Source organism: Bombyx mori, chromosome 5, assembly GCF_030269925.1.
Source record: "Bombyx mori chromosome 5, ASM3026992v2".
Classification (NCBI taxonomy): Eukaryota; Metazoa; Arthropoda; class Insecta; order Lepidoptera; family Bombycidae; genus Bombyx; species Bombyx mori.
Window position 1 is genome coordinate 1024905 of NC_085111.1, and position 22997 is coordinate 1047901.

A 22997-nucleotide genomic window follows, 5' to 3' on the forward strand; every position below is an offset into this window, starting at 1 on the left:
ACATACATCTTTCAACAAAATTTTCAGAAACTTCAAGACAACCAATTAACTGAAATGTTTTACATTTGTATCAGGGATCACAATACAGTAATGTTATTAATTTAGCTTAAAATCAGCACCAGGATAATTTTCTTAGTTCAGATTGCTAATATAATTATTTTTTTGTATACATCTATATGGTATAACATGAGAGGCAAAGTAGTAATAATATACTACAATATTATTTGCTAAGGCTCCATATCCAATAAAATATAAAAACCTTGATAGATGAGACTATGGGGTAATGTTTTTGTCAATTTTTGATGATCTCATTTTATTCTGCAATAGTTATCTGTTTATAATCTTCCTTCTAGATTTTTATCTAAATTTATGCATTCTATAGAATTTCATATTTAAATTTGTCAATACATTATCTCCAACAAAATGATATTTTAATAAATCTAGGTGGGTTAACTACCTATATCATCCTAGATTGAATAATTTGTGTAAAATAATGCTTACTAAGTAAATTTGTTTGATTTTTTATAAATTTAGTTAAGTTGCTCTCTTTAATGTAAATCTTTGGGAATAAAATACTGATGATAACAAATTTGATAGTATTGATAAGTGACTAGATTTTCTAAAACATAGCTCTTTAAAATTTTAACCCATAACATTAAATTAAGCAATGGCCAAACAATACGCTGTCCTTTTGCAAAATCAACATTTAAAAAAGTTATAAGTCTAAATTCATAAATGTCTTCATATATTCATTGGTTCAACAATATACATTCGTTCAATTGTATGTGTTTGTCTATATTCTTCTCGGGAGAGCTTATTTTTTCGAACATATTGAAATTTGAGAAAGCGTAATGTCAGTTGTTTAAAGGGAAGGTATTTACTGTGAAATTTCTATTTTTCTGCATGTCCTGCATCAAACTTGGATTAAACTCAAAATAATAACATTAACTGAATAAAGTTAAATTAACTTAAATGTATCTGTTAATTCAAATAATTAATAAAACATCTAGAAACCTGTAGGGATTAGAATCCACTACTTCGGACGACATAACTTCAATTTTCTGCCGCATTGGACCTCCTTTTGCTTCAACTGCGGCTAATTTAGCCTCAAGCTCTTTTATTTTCTTCTGCAATTCATCCACTGAAGCCATTTTCACATAAATTTACCACTAAACCTGCTATAGAAATTTTCACCAAGACCAACAAAGTTCGAAGATTTAGTGCTATCCGTCAACGTCAAGGTGACGTCTCATGCCACGGTGTAATGTATGAATTAATAAATGTTCGTTCATTAATTTCAACAAAATGTTAAAGACACAGAATACATAATAAAAAAATTACATAATAATATCTCAAAATTCTTTTGCAACATTTCAAAAAGTAATGTTATACCTTTCGTCTAAGTTGAAGCTACTGTTGATGAACGCGAGACGTCAAGTTGTATGAATTGTTTTAATTATTTAATTTATGGTTAATTTAGTGCTTCTTCTTTTTTAAAAGTAGAATAATGGTAAGTTTAATAAGTACATACATAGTTTCGGGAAAATGCAACAAAGTCGTTGGACATGGGTTTTTGAGCTCTTCCAAAATGTCTCGGTAAATTCCCAAGTTTTAATTGAATATTATTCAACTCCATTTTACCTCAGCTACAAATAAAGTCTAATGGATTATTACCATTTAAAATTAATCTACTTCATTTTTTACTAATGCATGTATTTCATATGCTTATTAATTAAAGTTTTTCTTAAGCCCTACACCGGCAGTCATAGAATCGCCTACAAGCTGTTGTTGTTCTGGATTTTAGATTTATTTTCTGAATACAAAAAAATATATCTTTTTTTGTTTTTTTTTTGGTTAGACGGTTAAAGAGTTCATACCACCCCTGGTGAAAAGTGGTTTCTGGAGCCCATAGATATCACTATGTGAAGGGCATCCGCTCTGAGATCAGGTTTATGTCTATTTGTATAATGGCCATTCCACTCTTCAAGCCGGAACGCATTACTGCTTTGGCGCAGATTGCTGAAGGTACTTACCAGTACAGATACACAAGACGACTAGTAAATTCCGATTGACGGTGGTAGTACGCTATTATAATAAATACATAGAGAAGGCTTACTGGTGGTAGGACGTCTTGTGAGTCCGCACGGGTAGGCTACCACCCCGCCTGTTTCTGCCGTGAAACAGTAATGCGTTTCGGTTTGAAGGGCGGGGCAGCCGTTGTAACTATACTGAGACCTTAGAACTTATATCTCAAGGTGGGTGGCGCATTTACGTTGTACCTATGTAGATGTCTATGGGCTCCAGTAACCACTTAACACCAGGTGGGCTGTGAGCTCGTCCACCCATCAAAGCAATAAAAATAAAAGGCTGCTACTAATTCTCCGGAGAAACTTCGGTCGCTTTTTACGATTGACGGTAAATATTTGTCAAAGCGCAATGAGATGAGATGGCGGTAATGTACATGTACATTGTACAACCGTCACTACATGGATAACGTAAGATGGCTCACTTTGTATTTCCACGGTTTCACTCGTGAGAACACCGGCTTAGTCAAATCGCGGAATACAATTGAATACATCTAGATTTACCTACCCTGCGTCTTACCGTGCATCTGCCTTTTGACCGGGACAGCTAATTTAGGATATTTATTGTGAAACGTGATTCCGGCAGAAACATTTACGCATTTCGTTTACTTTATAAATGTAATAAAGTCAAAATATATGTAAAAAATTACCCGCTTCGAAAAATGCATTGCTCCAACCAAGCTTTCAGCCTGAAAGTTGCAGGCTGTCTGGAATTAGAACTTATAAATTATAGCCCATCACTTACGCGACATCTTAATTTTTTTAAATGTACGTAATGTACTTAATTTTTACGGAATACGCTCCTATGAACCATACAATTTGATTTTTTGCTCAAGCCGTCGCATTATCAGTCCTCTAACACAGTGGTATACACGGCACATGGCTACTTGCTTGTTATACATATATTTTAATAATGCTCTAATAATATTTCATAAGCTTAGTAGAAGTCGTAGGGCGAAATGGTCTGGCTGCATCACACGGAATCACGTCAGAGTTTGCATTCTACAATGAGGGCTCCTTTGATAATCCCTTGATGCTTTGGGAAAAGATAACTGAGCAACAAATAATTAAGAAATAAAAGAATATGATGTATTACTAAAATGTTTATTTTCTCAGATGCAAAATCGTCTGTCAGCCTCAGTACTGGTGTACATTTGAAATTAATTTTAAATGATATATTATTTTACCTTTCTTTATGTGAACATACGTCTCTAAGATTTAACCTGTAGGAGAATGAGATAGAATACTTTTGACGGTTTCACTTCTACCGCGTGTGAACTGCACACATGATTTTATTAACCTCAATGAATCCGCTGCTATCTGCCTTGAGACATGAGGTCGTAGTCTCAATTGTACAGCTACCCTAGCATTGAAATGGACACGTATATCTGCTTCACGGCAGAAATTGGCAGGATGTACTGCAGGATGCAACCTTCGTTGAGAGATAATAAACCAATAACACAAGACGGCAGCATACAATGTTCATTCTGTGGTTATAATATATTCGGTTTCATTTGTGACCATGGCACACAGCGGAAGCCGTCTTTCCAAGTCAAAATTTTTAAAACAAAAAATAAACAAGTTTGACAGCCTCTTCGAGAGGTTCACAGTACCTATACATACATACGTATATACCAAGCAAAACTAGTTAAATGATCTAAGTTATATTCATTTAACTACATACATTAAATTTTTAGCCTTGCAGGTTAATGTCAATGACCTTATTGAAATGTGCTGCCTTGCTTTTAAACCCACTATAAGACTATATTTTTGTAATAGATAGACTATGATTTGCTTGTTTCATTGCTTAGACATATTATAATTTTGTGATATCAATATTTTAGAACATTTTGACTTGACTTTAACGACAATTTTCTTCCCGCGATAGTTTTCACTTCCTTGTGTGACATTTTTCGTTAACAGATAAATTTATAGATGTAGGGATGCGCTCAGTACAATACGTACGTACCTACACAGGTACGTATAAATATGTTAATAGATATTTTTCTATTTCAAGGTTTAAGATTTCATTTTAATGTCACTCGAACGTCGAAGGCCAAGTGCTATTTCTGCCGCAAAACATGACCCCAGTGATGCGTTTTGATTGATAATCGTGCAACATGTAAACATTTATTCTTCGCTGAATATAGTGTAATGTTAACCACCAATTTACTAGTTTACTAGTACTAGCCAATACTAGAAGTAACATTAAAAAATTCAAACCAATAACGCAACTATTGAGGTATAGGTACTTTAATAAAGCTAATAGACTAAAGTTTAATCGGAGCGGAGTTATAGACCTGTTTGTTTTTTAGTTTGAGCCAAGAAACGAAAGCTAACGGTTGTGTTTTTGACTTGTTTTATTTTTAAATATATCCTATGTGTTTTGGCTTTTTTCTATTTCGTATTGTTAATAATGCTACGTTTGTGACTGTGATTATTTAGATAATTAATACAAGAACTGTTTCCTTTCGATTTACCGTGAGTATTAAAACGTTTCCATTCTGAACTTACCTGCTTCAAAAAAAGTAGGAGTCTCTCAATTAGACTTTATTTTTTATTTTTCTAGGTGAAGAGATTTTAAAGGTCTTATTTAAATTTTATTAAGACCAATAAATAGTTTTTGAGTTATCTTTAATAATACATGTGAAATTGTCTTCGACTACATTAATGATGTTCTCATAAAATTTTCATGAAGTCGTTTTTCGTTTTTGTTACCTAATATTTTTTATTTTTACATTTGTCTCTTAAATTCATGCATATATTGAAACCAAGACTGAAAAAAATATATATAAAAAAATAATATATATTATCGCTAACCAATCCAATTGGAACTCAGACTCCAATTCTCGAAGTTAGTAACAGGTAACAGCATTCACGTTACGATACCTAAGAGCTCTAGAAACCAATAGCCCACGTGGACCGTAAATTCGTTTATACAAATAGTGAAAAAGAAAACTAAAAACTAAATCTCCATTATTGTCACAAATTTTCATTCTATGAAAAAAGTTTGTTTTAATGTCGTTTTACAACTTAAATGAAATTTTTAAAAGATACCTATGCACAGAGGAAATTAAAATTATTATAAAACATATCTCTACTAATATACAAATCTACAATGGTTTTTACGGATGTTCCGTTATAACTACTGAACCATGCATCCGATTGACTTGAAACTTGGTATCCATGTAGAAAATACATGTCCTTAACGGATAGACTAATATTTATATGAGTCTTGGATTCCCTTATAATAATGACAATAAATAATAATGTTAATTTTAAATGCTCAGCGAAGCGGGCGAGTATGGTTAGTATAATTATAAAACTTTGGCATAGCAATACGTCTTTGAAAAAATTAAGTATTGCAAAAATATATTGAATTCGCCAGAGTCAGAAAGATAATGATTTTAGGATAGTTGCGTCGACTAGATAGCGCAGGATCGCAGAATCCCTCAGGCAGGTAACAAGTTTTCTAATGAAATACATACTTAGTAAATGTACACGATTGACAGGAATAGCATTGTGTAATTAATACAAATCAAATCCGCAAAAATTATAATTTGCGTAACTAATGGTGGTAGGGTATCTTGTGAGCTCACACGGGTAGGAACCCTGCCTATTTCTGCTGTGAAGCAGTAATTCGTTTCAGTTTAAATGGCGGGGCAGCCGTTGTACCTACTGTAAAAACGGAGACCTTCGAACTCATGTCTCAAAAAAGGCGGCTGCATTGACGCGGTTAATGTCTATGAGCTCCGGTGACCACTAAACACCAGGTGGCCCCTGAGCTCGTCAACCTATCTAAGCAATAAAAAGAGTACCGCTACGTCATTGCTGTGAATAGTCCATGCCAAGCTTCCTTGCCAGGAGTCCGTACATTATTGTTCGGAACTTAAGCAAGCCTACCTTGAAAATGTCGTTAGCGATATTCAGGTATCTGTCGCATAGCTTGTGTTCTGCGGTGACTACCCCCCTACAAGGATTTGAATTTGAATTTGCGTATATTAGTGATTAAAAGCTCGTTAACGCCATGGCCAACGTGACGATATATTTTAAAGCTAACCGAGTTAATTTCGCTAATTCGAAATGTTTGTTAATAAAAAAAGGTCAACGAACCAAATGACAGCAAAAATACTAAAATAGAATAAACAAAATTCAAATTTCTAACCATGTGATGTTAAATTTATCCATAATTAAACTGAGAAAAATAACAACAAATCAATTTTATTGTAATTTGAAGAATACCCATTAAATAAATAACATAATATATGCCTTTCTCTAATAGAAAGCATAGACCCAGAAAAAGTTTAAAAAAAGGATATATTATGCAAGGGTAGAGAATTAATTTCTATGGCGACCCAAATCATCACTATTAATCGTAAACGTTATTCTACTTTCTTCAATAAAACGAATTATATTTTTCCATTCGAATTTTCTTACACTTTACAAAGTAGTCTAGTCACAAAATACATTCCTATTCAAAATTTTGACACAAATACAATTTTTTTTATTTAAAAGTTTTTAAACTGGATTCTATTTATGAGATTCAAATTTTAGCATTCAAGAAATTTTAATAACCGCCAATTTGAATGCTTATTTTTTTTTTACAAAATGTAAAATAAATTTCGACTGGGTTTGTTATTCCTTAAAGTATAAAATAGTTTGGTGGTAGGCGTTAATTAAAATGTGGGAATAAACGAGTTTTAAAACCAAAATGCTTTTAAATCAGCACTACCTGAACAAATGAATTTCTAGGTTCTCATCAAATAATTCATTATGTCCCGACCTAATTAATGTCCATAAACATAACTATCACCTATTATTATTACGTACTATTACTAAAGCTATTTAAATTACGTAATTTAATTTCTTTTTTATTGCTTTAATAGGTAAACGAGCTCACGGCCCACCTAGGGCCGTTTACCTATGAAGTTAATCGTGAATATTTGTTAAGTACGTATTATATTTCATTAGAAAAATTTGTCCTTGCCTGCAGGATTCGAACACCGGTGCATCGCTTGATACGAATGCATCGCGCGCCTTATCCTTATTAGGCCACGACGGCTAGTATTGGCTTTCAGATCCGGAATATTAGTTTACGTCATTGATAACAAAGTCAACATTGCGCCAGCATTATATTAAAATTTTAGAAGATTCTTATGCTTTTCTACCTACATGGACAATCATTTTTGTCTAGTAATTTTATATTTTCCTGTATCTCAAGTATAGCTGTTGTATTTTTTGTAGGAGGAACACTGCTGCTTGAGATACAGGTTTTATCAGCTAGTTCAAGCACAGATGCAAATTATGATTGTATTTCTACTTCTATGTTAACAATAAATAAATAAAATAGTTTTTATAAGAGACCAAAACTGTGAAATGATTTTCTACGCTGCATATCCTAAAAATTCACATTATAAAATACATCGACGTCTAAAAATGAATAGTGATAAATATGTCATGTAAAGTCGAAGACAAAAACCGATTTAAAAGCCCTGTTGGCTTCGCAGACAGAGCCGACATCGCCACAGCTTCGCGAAAGCTCCTCAATGTGCGTTAAATGAAAGACGGAACACATTATAAGCGATTCAACATTCAAGGAATAACGCATGGAGAATAGGTCATCAAAAAACACTTGAATGTTTATTAAATTTTTCATTGAAAATTATGTAAATTGTTATATTATAATTATATTATCAAAAATGTTCGATTAGGTAAATTACAACCTGTAGGTATTATAATACATGTTGACTTTGATCGTCATATCTTATTTTCAAGGGTGTGTCCTTAGTTTCATGTTTTTTTAGCTTGCCACTATTTAAATACAATTTGTAACATAGCGGAGCAATGAAACGCTTTTTTAAACTTACGCAGGCAGGCGACTCGGCGTTTTAGTTCACATTTTACGTCAAGAAACACGTTAAAAAGGTTTAAAATGCCTTTTTATTGGTTAGAAGTCTAAAACAAACTGTGCTGAAATGCCTGGAATTTTACAATTTTACATATATATTTTTTCCTACCTATGCTGATAGCCTTGAGAGGCTGTATCAGCGTTACCCTAGCGTGTAGGTGAGCTCTTGGGGCTCAAGCCAGGAGGCGTTGCCAATACTAGCCCTGTTAGATCTACCACCGGATCGGAAACGCGACCCACTGAGAAGATCCGGCGTGAAACTCAGTGGGCTAATTTTACATAGGTCTCGGTTTTCATTATAGAGAAAAATCTGCAACAACGACTGCTCCGCCCTTCAAACCGAAACGCATTACTGCTTCACGGCAGAAATAAGCAAGGTGGTGGTGCCTACCCGTGCGGACTCACAAGAGGTCCCACAACCAGTTAAACGGTCAGTTCGTTCTTTTGTCGTCTATTTTATATACATATGAGAACGGTCAATTCGTTCCTTTTCGTCTCATTTCGTTGTCATTTAGGAAGTAAAAAAATGTACTGCCTGCCGCTAGTCACGTACGCCCTCGTTTCATTTCTCTCTTTATTTTTGAATTATTGTCAAGTGTCTGTCTTAGTCTGTGTCTATGTCTAGTCGTTGTAGGTCTTATTATGTCCTGTTATAGAGGTTGCACGCCACGACAACCAGTAATGTGCCATATTAGTGGCTATTTGGGTTATAATTGAGCTTTTTTACAGACGATGCAGCGTCCGACCACTAGCTCGGAGCGTACGCCCCTGGTGCAGCCGGTGTACGTGTACGACTCCGGTGTGGGCCGCATATACCAGAAGCGATTACAGCACTTTCAATGTGCCATATGCGTTGTACTCATGTAAGTATGCATTGTACTTATGTCCTTCTTCAAATGAGGCTTGCGGAGAGTATTAAGCAGTAGGCAGCCGCTTGGCTCTGCCCCTGACATTGCTGAAATCCATGGGCGACGGTAACCACTCACCATCAGGTGGCCACTATCAGGTGGGCCGTATGCTCGTCTGCCTACAAAGACAATAATAAAAATATATATTTTACTAGCTGAGCGAATACCTACCACTCTGATAAAACAGAAAATCAAAGAACGGAAAATCCTTATACTTAACTTGAAATTGGAACATTTGGTTGAATCTCGACAGAAATAGACGATATGTAAATGAAGGTACAATCTTGAGAGTCCTCACGAAGCGTCCTACTACCAGCCTACTGGTAAGATGATGTGACACTGAACACTATTAGACACACGGAATCAACAACGACTCTACAGATATAAAACGGGCCGTTCACATATCATTGGCCTGTTTGCTAATCTAAATTTTAAATTAAATGTTATTAATGCCACATAAAGATAATTTCCATAGGGGCTTGGATAATAATCCGAATCTAAATGTGTGGACTTGATTTCTATTATTGTTGTCGCCAGGACCGTTATGTCGAAAGTCGAAGGCGTTCGCGAATCAATTTAGCTCCAATAACAGCTTAATGTCCACCTAGGCGTTATCTCACTATCGTCCGTATAGATAGACTAACAAAAAATTTACCTATTAGTCTACTTAGTCTGGCCATAAATACTGTTACAATTAAAAATAATAAAAATTCTATTGCAAATAACATTTATTACTTTTACAGTGTGTTAGTTTAATACATAAATATAAAACAATTTAAAGTATAAAAAGCTTATTCGAAGTGGTCTCCATTGGCTGCAATACAGTCCTTTAAACGTTGAGGCCAGTTATCAATAGAAGCACACACTCTTTCCATGGGAAAATTTTTCACTGCCAATCGTACGGATTGTCTTAGAGACTCCAAATTATCATGGCGGTTAGAGTAAGCCGTACCCTCTAAAACTGACCATAAATCATAATCCAGCGGATTAAGATCGGGACTAGACGACGGCTCTGATGAAGTCCGTAACGTTCGTTTCCAACCAAGACTGCGTAGACCGAGCTTTATGACCTGGCGCCGAGTCTTGCTGGAAGGACCATTCTTGATTTTTGACATTGTATTGTTAAGGGGCTTTACTACCTTCTCAAGAATGGTATCTTGATACACTTGTGCCGATGTTTTGATACCTTTTTCACAAACTTTTTTTTTTTGATAACGCCATCTTGTTGTGTCCTTAAAGCGGTTAGTTGCCCTCAATTAAGAAAAATAGTATTATTATTCGCCAAAAGCTTACTTTACCTTATTACTTATCTTATTAGGCTACCACCCTTTAAGACTGCGCTTAGAAAACCAGATAGTGATTTACAACATTAAAGTAAGCCAATATTATTGTAGCGCCATCCTCGGGATTTCACTATTGGTGACCGTGTCCTATAATCTCGCTGAGGGCGTGTTCGATGACATTGAAAATGAAAATGGTACGGAGACACTGTCAACGAAGACCACGGCTAAGCCGGTGATCATACCATCTGATGTTCCACTCCCTCTGATCGTGGAGAGGAACCTCACAGCTGTTTCGCCGTCTTTACAGCCATTCCTCAACTTACAGTGGCCTTTAAAAGGTTGGTAAATTAGAATTACTTATTTATTTAGCATAAGTTTGTTCGTTACGGATGCATATGGACCAACGTGATTATAGATATATAAGTTTCTCGCCCAATCTTCTCAGTGGGCCGCAATTCGATCCGGTGGTAGATTTTACGAAGCACTGCTCTTGCTAGGGCTAGTGTTAGCAAATTTTCTCAGGTTGACCCGGTGAACTCACTGACCCGTCCGCGTATAGCTGAAATAGCCCCTTAGGCTATCAGCGAATAGATTGGGGAAAAAGTATAATAATGCTTGTGGACAATTCCGTTGAAGCTGCATTACTCTAATTATAATTAGGACAGAGTTTAATGGGTGTTAGTGGTTACCCAGTATCACAGTATGAATACGTTCTACACTAAAGACCGCAGTGCGAATTTTTCGCCCAGCCTGTTTCACAGGGTCGAAACCTCAATTGTATTACAATATAAAAAATAACAAACCTATTATTCAAATCGCAATGCATGATTGCATCGAGACAGAAAAACGCAACAACTCTTGAAGGTATAATTAACTAAGTAGCTAAAATATCGGAATGTTTAATTGTTTAGCTGTCGAGATCAAACACCGAATTTAGCGCCACTTACAATTTTTTTTACACAAGCGACATAATTATTTATTTCTCAATGATAATTATTTTCTATTTATTAAGCAATTTATTTATTTTTTCATTGTGTTATTTTTGTATTTGTTTTACTTTTTGTGTTAATTATTTAATTCTAAGCGATGCGAGGCCATAATCGTTTACTTAGTTATTTAAATGCGGAGATTTAAATGGTGCGTAGTTGTAAGGTTAGTTTCTATATATTTTAAGTTCACTGTTTGTCTTCCAAATAAAATAAAATAAACAAAATAAAATAAAAATAATCATTCGTTAGTAGGGTAATAAACATAATTTTTTAATGCAAATTCAGTGCCACTCCAAAGCTGCGTTATTCGTTGGATCCTGACCCGTCAAAATTTAAAGGTCGGACAATATTTGCTTGATATTAAATTGTCAGCATATTATGTCCGTTTTCATCTTATAAATAACTGGGCAGAATATTATTTGCCACTGTAGCATCATACTACGGGCTCGTTAAAGACTGAATTTTAAGTAATGACTGCAGCAATGAATAAGGTACATGCCAGAGAGTCGCCCAAAATGCTGTCTACAAATATTTAGCTTCCACGTCTTCCGTAGTTATTAAGACCACGGAATAGATAAATCTATTCCGTGATTAAGACCTTGCCAGGGCAATCTATACCCTTAAACGTACACAGTAAGTTTCTCGTATATATCCGACAGTACGTTTCTCTTAGACAATATACTGAAGGAGTATTACTGTGTTTCACGGGAGATTCCAGTTTTCTTTCTAATCTACTTATCTATACTAATATATAAATCTACAGTGGTTTTTACGGATGTTCTGTTTAACTACTGAACCGTGCATCCGATTGACTTGAAACTTGGTATCCGTGTAGAACATACATGTACTTAATGGATAGGCTAATATTTATATGAGTGTTGGACTCCTTACACCAGTTGCGGGGGCGTTAATGATGAGAATCTTTGTGGGGGTGAAAATAATAATGTTAATTTTAAATGCCCAGCGAAGCGGGTACAGCTAGCAGTGTATAAGGTTGAAGTGAGTAATAATCTAGAGCAGTGATTCTCAACCACTGTGCCGCGGCACTTTTGTGTGCCGTCAAATTTTGCAAATATATAATAATGTTAATATTATTAAATTATACCATTTAAAAACAAAAATATTTTTAACATGAATATATATTTAAATCCACAAAAAAATAAATTATTTTATTATTTGCTTTGCAACGCGGTTTTTCTTAGTGCCAAATTATGATGAAGCGGCGTGCATAGCAATAGGAATATTGTCTCAAGTCGGCGCACACTTGCCACTTCTGCGTACAAAACGTGTTGTTTTAGTGATAGTTGGGTTTCACAAGGTGTTGCATAGTAGTTACTGCATCTTTTCTTTCGTTAAAATTGGCAAATGAATGTGATTTGGTAGTAAGTAAATTATTTTTATCTTTTTCTTTGTGTGCCGCCAAATTTTGAAATTGTTAAATATGTGCCGCAACAAAAAAAAGGTTGAGAATCACTGATCTAGAGCTATAGACATGGCGTAATGCCCCAAGTCTTTTTAAAATAATAATGCGACTAGTTAAAAATGAATTATTCGTTAAATACCATTTCTAAAATACCCACCGCAACATAATGAAACAGGTCGGAATACATGCGTAAATTATTTAAATATTTATATGTATGATAATGAAATGGATTTTATCTTTAAAAATATATACGATCTACATAAAAAATTGAACAGGTCCGATTCTGCTTTTTATTTTAGATTTTGCAGTAAAAATTAAGGAACAACAGCTTTCTAATTACTCAGTGGTCTTATTAACAATGTTAGTATAACATACGAATAGTCACGCCACGCTAAATCCATTTCGTTTTTTTTTATTGCTTCGATGGGTGGACGAGCTCACAGCCCACCTGGTGTTAAGTGGTTACTGGAGCCCATTGACATCTGCATCGTAATATGCACCACCCACCTTGAGTTTTATGTTCTAAGGTCTCAAGTATAATTACAACGGCTGCCCCACCCTTCAAACCGAAACGCATTACTCCTTCACGGCAGAAATAGGCAAGGTTCTTAACGCGTTTTTAACCTGTTCATTAATAATAAGCCTAGGGGTTATTATAAATTACGTCACGGGTCTAAGGGCTATCACCGGAATCTGACATAGTGTGTCAAGGGCCAGGGGAATAAGAACTGTGTGACGTCACAGATTAAGATATAAAATACTAAAGCACGAAATTGATATGTGAAACTTTAAACATTTGCGAATTCTATTTATATTTATTAATACTTTAGCACTCTAGCTTTAAAGTTATCTCTCATGCAAATACATTCAATTTCAAGTGCGGCGTTGTAATGCAAGTGAGACACTAAAATTCATGAGAGCCCCGCCTATTTCTGCCGTGAAGCAGTACCTAATGCGTTTCGGTTTAAAGGGTGGGGCAGCCGTTGTAACTATACTGAGATCTTAGAACTTATATCTCAAGGTGGGTGGCGCATTTACGTTGTCGATGTCCATGGGCTCCAGTAACCACTTAACACCAGGTGGGCTGTGAGCTCGTCCACCTTCTAAGCAATAAAAAAATAAAAAAATTATGAGAGCTCTGAATGGTGTGAGGTGAGGTTAAAAAGTCCTAAAATTCGTGTGTCGCAATATATGGATGGCCCATAATTAACAACAGATTCCAGATTACACCGTATTGTGCATATTATTACACTTCAAACTACTAACGCAATACCAGTTCCTTCAAAATTTTTAATAGTCTGCAGTCTGCTTAGTGCGAGTTTTTTAATGTTTTCGATCGCGTAAAAGCCAACTCAAATTTGTATGCAGTTGGAACAGCGCCTTTAGCGGCAAACGTAGGCAAACGTTCCAACTCCATACAAATTTGAGTCAACTTTTCCGCTATCGAGAATATTAAAAAACTCGCACTAAGCAGACTGGGCAATGAATCCTAGGATGGCAGTTACCCATATTTATTCAAGTGATCAATATAAACAAACAACTCTAGGGAGATTCTTAGTAAAAACTAAACCTGTTACATAAGAGTGTTTTTCAATAAAAATACGTAAAACTCGGCTTTTACCAATTTTAAGAACAGATAACATAACAATCTAATTGACATTGGCCACGCCGGCATTTTGGACTTTGCTGGCCCTTGTAATTCAATTTCCATTTGTTTTTGGTGAAATAGTGAAAATCAGTACCTGACGCACAAGATAGTTAAACCAGTAGGCAGGGTATTTTAGATATTTCCTGTTAGCCCAATAAATTATTCACCATAAATTACGAAATATTGCGTAATCATTAAAGTAGATTTTAATTGAACTAGACCGTTAGCGTATCAGGTTTTTTTCTGAACAGATAACGCATGGTAATTTACTTATTTTAATTAGGATTGAAAATTGCAACCTTGTAACATCACGACGCGCTTAACATATAATTATACTAAAATGGAAACAGAAATCTTTACGAAACATCTTAAGGCTTAATGTTGATTTGGACAGAATAAAGATCTTAAGCCTCCTGTGTCAAGCGGTCGTCGGCGCTCACTTTGCTGTCAAGAATTTGTCATCATACAACATTCATTTTATGTAGGCAGATATTGGTAGGTTCATTCAGGCAACGAATATACCAAAAAATTTTATTGGTCTACTAATTGACCCTTCAACAAAGTTTAGAATGAAATACCAAACAAACAACCATCAGCTTTAGTTTATTCAAATTGAAGTATTTTTATAGTCTTGTTTTTTTATTCAAGGCTGTTCACGTGTACGTAAAGGGAACCACTATTTTAAGGCCAAGATGTGTCTAATATTACATAAGACTAAGCTCATGATTATTATCTTTCCGGGTATACAGAAAGGTTTTTTTTAAGATTACAAATTATCAGTCAACCAGCTCTGAAATAATTGTGTGGGTAATATGTCCACGACACGACACGAGTTTGTAGGCCACTTCTCCATCTTCCTTTCGTATTGATAACATCCTCACCTTGATTTTTAACTCAATCCTCTCAGTAATTCTGTATTTTTTACTGTGTTTTTTCTTTATTTTTTAGCTCTGTATTTTGTACCGTATGTTCCATAGGGAGTGATCTGAGGAATTATTCGAGATGATGCCATCATCTCGTTTTTACCATCGCACCGCCCGCCACCGGAGTGGAGTTCATCCGTGGTGTTTCCCGAGCGCTATGACATGTTCTTCTTCAAACAGCGTAGGCAGCGGCTTGGCTCTGTCCCTGGCATTGCTGAAGTCCATGGGCGACGGTAACCACTCATCATCAGGTGGGCAATATGCTCGTCTGCCTACAAGGGCAAAAAGAAAATCCTTTCCAGTTTTATCAATCAAAGGCTCCAATTAACGGTTGACGACAGGGAAACGGCTTCTGCTAACCTCCAGCTTTCGATGTCATTAAAAAAATCAAAATAACTCTTTTATTACATTAACAGATAAAAAATCGCCACCGTGGTCACGGAAGCCGCCTACAAAAGAGGAAATCGATGATGCAGTGCTCAAAGGAAAAGCTGCTTTAAAGGAACTGATAAAAGTGGAGAATCTTCGGAAGCCACTGAAGAGAGACGACCCCGCCAACAAGGCGCAGAGAGCGGCGGCCACTGGGGGTGACGTCAAGCCACTCGCTGATGCTGCCTATGCTGCTGAGCACACCACTAAAGCCCTGTTTACTGAGTAAGAACCCTTCCTCACTCATACTTTTGTAATATTGGCCAAGGATGGCCGTGGTACGTTGTTTTTTACTGGTGGTCGGATCTCTTATGAGTCCGCATGGGTAGGTACCACCATCCTGCCTATTTCTGCCGTGAAGCAGTAATGCGTTTCGGTTTGAAGGGTGGAGCAGCCGTTTTAACTGGGCCGTGAGCTAGTCCACCGACCTAGGCAATAAACAAAAAATAACATAAAAAACTTCCATCATTTTATTTTAAGTAGAAGTCCAACAAATTGTATGTTTCAATTTTATAATTGTTTTTTTCTTTTTCAAAGAACAAATATTTTACTGTCGAGTATTTTTCATAATGCTACCAATAAAACAAATGAAGCGAAATACATTATTATACAGTACTAGCTGACCCGGCAAACGTTGTCTTGCCATATATAAGATTTCTAGAGAATTTCTAGTGTAGAAAAAAAATTACTAACTTATTTGAAGTGTATAAGGATGTGGAATATGAGTGAAAAAGGCCTGGAGCGCTGTGAACGATGAGGGAATGTTGTTTAAAAATAACAAAACACTAAACATTAATTGTTTTAATTTATTAAAAGTAATAATTATATATATATAATTAATTCATAACATAATATTAATCTCTTAATGCTGCAGCGTGAACAATATTTTTTGTTAGCCCGTCTTTAGCTAATACAAACAAACTTGATGGTTTACCCACTCGAGAGCATGCAACGCATAATTGTCCGTGTGAAAAACATGGTGTGCTCTAATTTAAGCCACAAACAGACATTGTTTGGCCTAGGGGTTTATTAATAGTCATTGCAAATGCCAATCTAATCGGAAATTGAATACGCTTAAATTGAATTGGCACATCTGTGGGTATAATAGGTATTCGTGGTATCAATATATTTTCACCTCGAAACTTGCCATTTAAAATGGTGCCTTCGATAACTTTTTTCATTATTTTTTTAATATCTAATCGCGTACCGTTGCATAGCCGTGGCGGGTTCAAATTACGAAGCAAAATAATTGGAGATCCAACCTTTAATTGTAAGTTATGTGGTGGCATGCCTGGCAAATCCAGTGAGTTCAAAAACTCTGTTGGAAAATTCACAGCTTCAGTGTCATCGCAAACTGTATCAATACATTTATATGATACCAAGTCTCCTGGCAATAACTGTTGTATCTTCAGATTTAAAATGTCAACGTCCACATGTTTTGCAGCTAACATTGCTCTTTCTGCAAGCCACTCGAGATTTATGTAATTCGTGTGTACATCGGGAAATATTTGTTCAATGAGAGCATCTTGCGAATCAATGATAGTGCAGAAATCATTCGCTAATTTTATGTATCCAGTTTCAGCTATAGTGACTTTTCCATCGCCGATATCGTTGTTTTGAGAATGTTTCAGCGGATGGATCTTGAAGCATTTGAACGCGCATATTTACTTTCAGCTGTACTATTTCAACATTACGCCACAATGTCGATGATTTTAAGCAGGCGTTGATTTCATCAGCGAATGTTGAACGTGGAATGACGGGAAGTGTTTGTCTGAAGTCACCTGAAAGGACTAACAGAGTGCCACCAAATAGTTTGTCGTTGTTTTTAATATCTTTCAATGTCCTGTTCAACGCCTCAAGCGAATGTTTGTGTGTGTACATTCATATTTTCCACTCTAAGCACCGCCATCTCACTGCCTTTATGGACATAATTGCAAATGTATTTGATGCTCTTCACAGAACTGCAGAACTCAACATTAATATGAGCATTGTATGTTTTGCTCAGCAGGGGTGAATATGGCACGACCTAACGATTGTCAAGATCAATGTCTGTGTTGCTGATGTTTTTAATAAATGATTGTCCGCCATTATCTGGATTCCTTCGACGATATATTGGATATCCGTTGACATTTGTGATTGTATCGTTAGTGAAATCTTTAGGGAAATTTTTTGTACATTTTTCATCTGACATGCAAGGCGATGAACTAAAAATGTTTAACTACTACGCTTGAAGCATAAACACTAATAATAGCCGAAAACTGTAGAGGTAACATCCCTACTCCGTGCTGTTTACAGGGTGAGAAGTGACACCGGTAGACACATGGAGGGGATAACTTACCAAGTGATAATAATTGATGTTATCGAGCGGGATAGAAAATGATTAAATTACTAAAATGGCTATTAAAAAATAAGGGTTGATCGTAGAAGGGTGAAAATTGAGGATTGTATGTATTTTTGTATGTTGTATCATAAAAAAATAGAAATTAAAAATTTTGTCTAAAAAATAAAAAATAAAATTTAGGGGTGGACTACCCCTAACATTTAGGAGGATGAAAAATAGATGTTGGCCGATTCTCATAGATACCGGATAAGCACAAAAAATTTCATCAAAATCGGTCAAACCGTTTCGGAGGAGTATGGCAACGAAAACTGTGACACGAGAATTTTATATATTAGATAATAAAATAACCTCCATTCAATTACGTGTCATTTTTTTCAACGTTTTTTAAATGCGACCTCGAAGCGCCCAGCAACTTAGTGCCAAAGTCCTTTGGCAAACGATAAATTAATAATTCACTTTTTTATTTTTCTTGATACCTTGATTCACATTCGTATAGGTGATATTCTGAAATAATACTAAATGTGAATGTTGCTAAACAGCTGCTATTCTGAAAACTATGTCAGTTGCTGGTACTGGTGGTAGGACCTCTTGTGAGTCCGCACGGGTAGGTACCACCACCCTGGCCATTTCTGCCGTGAAGCAGTAATGCGTTTCGGTTTGAAGGGCGGGGCAGCCGTTGTAACTATACTGAGACCTTAGAACTGATATCTCAAGGTGGGTGGCGCATTTACGTTGTAAATGTCTATGGGCTCCAGTGACCACTTAACACCAGGTGGGCTGTGAGATCGTCCACCCATCTAAGCAATAAAAAAAAGTTTCGTTTGCGCTGCCCAGATGGCTCATGGTTTACCCTCGTAGGCTATTAAAATAAAGTTTGAGTATTATTTATAGCTAGACAACTTAATATGGATAAGTAGCAGAGGTTCCGCCTGCGCTTTGGGGGTGGCAGACGATGCATGTCGCAGTTGAACCGGCTAAAACGCCTGTCGTTCAATAACCCGCGTGTGGGGTGAATTGTTTCGTATGGAGAGCATCTCTCCCCGATATCCTACCCCCTACGCCAAATCGTCGGCGATATGATCACCAAGTCTCTAGGCAGCGGCTTGGCTCAGCCCCTGGCATTGCTGAAGTCCATAGGCGACGGTAACCACTCACCATCAGGTGGGCCGTATGCTCGTCTGCCTACAAGGGCAATAAAAAAAGTCACTCGTCTGACGGGTTTTCCATAGCCCCCCCTAGGCGGCTCCGCTTACTCGTACTCCCGCTATACCGCTCTGAGTTAGAACCCATACGGGTTGGGGAGTGGGAACAATCGCCGTCGCTGACTCTTTCGTAAGACGAGTAGAGTAGCTTACACGTCGTCCTCTTGAGTTTCCCTCGCCGGACCCCATAGGATGAGACACGAAACACTTTCAGGACCAGGATTCGAGTAAGATTCCTATCCTAAGCCCCAGCTCGACAGCGACGGATTGGTGCTGAGAGAGAATAGCGCTCTTTCTCATACCCCATTCTTAGCTTCTGCAAAATGCTGTACTCGCAGAAGTACATAATCGCACTCATAATGCCTGGAAGCGTCAAATTGTTTCTAATTTAATATTCTGCAATATACCTCATTGTACAAAAGTACGATCTTCGGTTAATGTCTATGTAAGTAAACCTCTACTTTTTCCGCATTCAAAACATCGATTATAGGATTAGTGTTGATCGACCTAGTATCTTGGAGCTCTCTGCTCGTTGACGTCCGGACTTATTACATCAATTGGATGCAGTTATGTAAAAGGGAGTCAGTGATGTCCATTTTTGTAGTCGTTATTAATATTTCGAATCGTCAAGAATGTATTGTCTTAATTTAAAGAAAAAATATACGCAATAGATCAAATTAGGCTTTTAAACACTAGATTTGTAAGCTTCATGAAATGACGTCTCATCCTGGTGTTTCCGGAGTCCTATTGCAATATCCCTTATAGACCTTTGAAAATTGTTTAATGATTAACAGCCGTTTGTCAAAGCGACGGTGGTCTCTTCTCATCAGTTCTGTCTTCGATAGACTATGATAGATAAATTTTTATTTATACATAATTAATATTACAATAAGTTTAATTGAAATAACCTACTTGTTTTTATTTGGTCCCATCTTGTTATACCACGTCCAATTGAACAGTAATAAGTCATAAAGATTATTTATGATCTTACGTTTCCTTTTACATCTGCCACGAAATAAAAAAGTAGTTTTCAATGTTATAACTTTTTTATAAATGTCCTTTAGTTTGTCGCTTTCCTGGGATCTTATCCTTCAGTAAGAAAACGCTTGCGCTCAATTCCCCGTTAGAGACAGCTCGGGTTCGTTGAAGATATTTAGAGAAACCCTAGGTATATTTATTCTTTTTTAACTTGCATGTATGATTACTTCCGTAGCTACTATATAGTTTGAACGCATTAGATTATTCTCTTGGTTACTGACATCTACTATTTCCAAAGACAGTTCATTTAAGACAAGCGCAAACTCTGAGGGGAATAAATTATACCATGGATTGTGCCTATAACAAACATATAGGTCGTTAGCGTGAAAATGCCACGCTAAGGTACCGCAAATGTAAAATGGGGTGCGATAATGACAGCTCGAGTTATCTAGATTCGCTGAAACGTTTTGATGAATAGAAAATAAAGCTTAATTTGGGATAATATCCCAATTACTCCCTCGGATCTGTGAGCTGTGACTATAGGCACGCTAAAACCACTGAACGTCGTGCACAAGAATAAAATCCACGATATAGTCTGTTGTTTGGTTGAGGCAGTAACTTAATATCGCGCAACTAAACCATGTAACGTGATCTTGCTTAGTCTGGCTTCATTCTGACTGGTCAACCGCTCCATGCCGAAACCAGTAACCCGCAGTATCGGGTGACGCACAAATAATCCAATCTATTTGTAAGTAGATCGAACCACGGTTTCTTTTACAAAACAAGGCTATTAAAATAGCCAGTTTGGAGTTTACACAGGTTGACATTTTCTTTTTTCAATTAATCAATTCATTTCAATTAATTAAATCAATTCAGTTAATTAATTTTCCTATCTATTGCTAGTAACCTCAAGGGGTTGTGCTAGCTTTACCGGACGTGTAGATGAGCTCATAGGGCTCAGCCTCGGAGACTTTGCTAACATCTGCCCTGGCAAGAGCAATTCTTCGCTGAATTTACCACCGGGTCGGAACCGCGACCCATTAAGAAGGTTATGTAAGTGCGAGTGAATTGTGACGAAACGTATGCAAATTTTTTATAGTATCACCTTATTACGAAGGGACAATTTACTTCGCTTGCAGATCGTCGTCGTCGTGGCCTAATGGATAAGACGTCCAGTGCATTCGTGTTGAAGCGATGCACCGGTGTTCGAATCCCGCAGGCGGGTACCAATTTTTCTAATGAAATACGTACTCGACAAATGTTCACGATTGACTTCCACGGTGAAGGAATAACATCGTGTAATAAAAATCAAACCCGCAAAATTATAATTTGCGTAATTACTGGTGGTAGGACCTCTTGTCAGTCCGCGCGGGTGGGTACCACCACCCTGCCTATTTCTGCCGTGAAGCAGTAATGCGTTTCGGTTTGAAGGGTGGGGCAGCCGTTGTAACTACTTGAGACCTTAGAACTTGTATCTCAAGGTGGGTGGCGTATTTACGTTGTGGATGTCTATGGGCTCCAGTAATCACTTAACACCAGGTGGGCTGTGAGCTCGTCCTCCCATCTAAGCAATAAAAAAAAAAAAAAAAAAAACGTGGAATAGAGTCTTTTGGGTAAAAACGCAGCTCGGTCGCGGACTGATTTGATGTGTGGATGGTGTGTCATTCCTCTGTCGAAGGTGACGCCTAGATACGTGGCCTTCGAGGCCCACGGTATGGGTTGGCCAAAGAGGGTAATGGAGTGATGTCGTTACCACGCCTGAGATACTCGCTGGAGTATCGCGAGTATGACCCCTATTAAAGAGCACGGCTGTGTTTTTCGTTGATGTCGATGCGCCACTTCCGGAACTACTTGCGGTCTGGAGTCACCGATAAATTAACAATTTCTTCCTACTCGAGTGGTAGATAGCCAGATAAATAGTGTTATCAGCGAAGAGGTTTAGATGGCTCGCCGGCGATCGTTGATGTATTAACTAAATAGTAAAGGGGAGAGTGCGGAGCCTTGCGACCCTCCCGCCCTAATGTGATGAGGGAGAGTGCGGGTTCCCTCTACTCGATACCGGCACGGACAGTTCTACAAGATTCAATAACTGTTCAAATGTACAATTTATGGTCCACTGTAAACAGTCTCCCGTCTAATGAGTATTCGCAACGAGTAAGGAGACTATGTCGGGTCGCAAGTCCTACGGCAGCTACTTATCTAAGTAGCCTGACACGTGTTCAAAACAGACTTCCATGTTTATTTATTTATTGATTTACCTGCACCGACAATGAGATCGTCAATACGAAACATTGACAAATTGGCAATAAGTAGATAGCACATGTCACCTTTATTGCATGCAAGATCACTGAAGTATGAAACCTTGCAAGATGCAATCGAGACATATATTGCAATAGTTGACAACATCTTGAAATTAGAAAAGTAAAAATAGAATGAGTAATATTAAGAATAATATTACTAAGCAGCAAAATACTTAATTAAAACACTTCGAATTATGGATATGATGAATTTTAATCTTCTCTTGATCGAAACAGCCACACAGTAAGTTTTCTAAAACTGGTTCACGAAATAAGGTGAGAGAACTAGCTGGTTTTGCTCATATATGTACATACATTATCAACTTACGACTTAATTAAAAATATTGCCATAATTTTCAAATATAAGATGAGCAAACGAGCTTATGTTAGTTGTTACTATATGTTTATTGCATACTAGCGACCCGCAATCGCTTCGCTTCGGAAACTAATTTATTATTGATTTCTCCACTATTTAATGCATGTTATTACATTTTTTAATGTAAAAATGCATGTTATACATATAAACATTCCTCTTCAATCATTCTATTTATTAAAGAAACCGCATCAAAATCCGTTGTGTAGTT

At 36.7% G+C, this 22997-nt stretch overlaps 2 protein-coding genes across 4 annotated transcripts in view; one reads left to right on the plus strand and one right to left on the minus strand.

Annotated features, from left to right (window-relative positions):
• Positions 1 to 1253, minus strand: part of LOC100270786 (ubiquitin-activating enzyme E1-like protein) — a 9082-nt gene extending 7829 nt beyond the window's left edge. The window contains exon 1 of one of the 2 annotated variants that reach the window (XM_038010802.2): positions 1015 to 1253. In XM_038010802.2, the coding sequence (XP_037866730.1) occupies positions 1015 to 1151 (137 nt within the window). In that variant the 5' untranslated portion in view covers positions 1152 to 1253. 2 annotated transcript variants of the gene reach the window in all.
• Positions 1254 to 4353: 3100 nt separating this feature from the next.
• LOC101746521 (peroxidase) overlaps positions 4354 to 22997 on the plus strand; it is a 34059-nt gene continuing 15415 nt past the window's right edge. The window contains exons 1-5 of one of the 2 annotated variants that reach the window (XM_062668526.1): positions 4385 to 4565; positions 8295 to 8422; positions 8722 to 8855; positions 10295 to 10521; positions 15583 to 15820. In XM_062668526.1, coding sequence (XP_062524510.1) covers positions 8725 to 8855; positions 10295 to 10521; positions 15583 to 15820 — 596 coding nt within the window. In that variant the 5' untranslated portion in view covers positions 4385 to 4565; positions 8295 to 8422; positions 8722 to 8724. Of the gene's footprint in view, positions 4566 to 8294; positions 8423 to 8721; positions 8856 to 10294; positions 10522 to 15582; positions 15821 to 22997 lie in introns of both variants that reach the window. The other variant, XM_038011187.2, reaches the window with a different exon arrangement.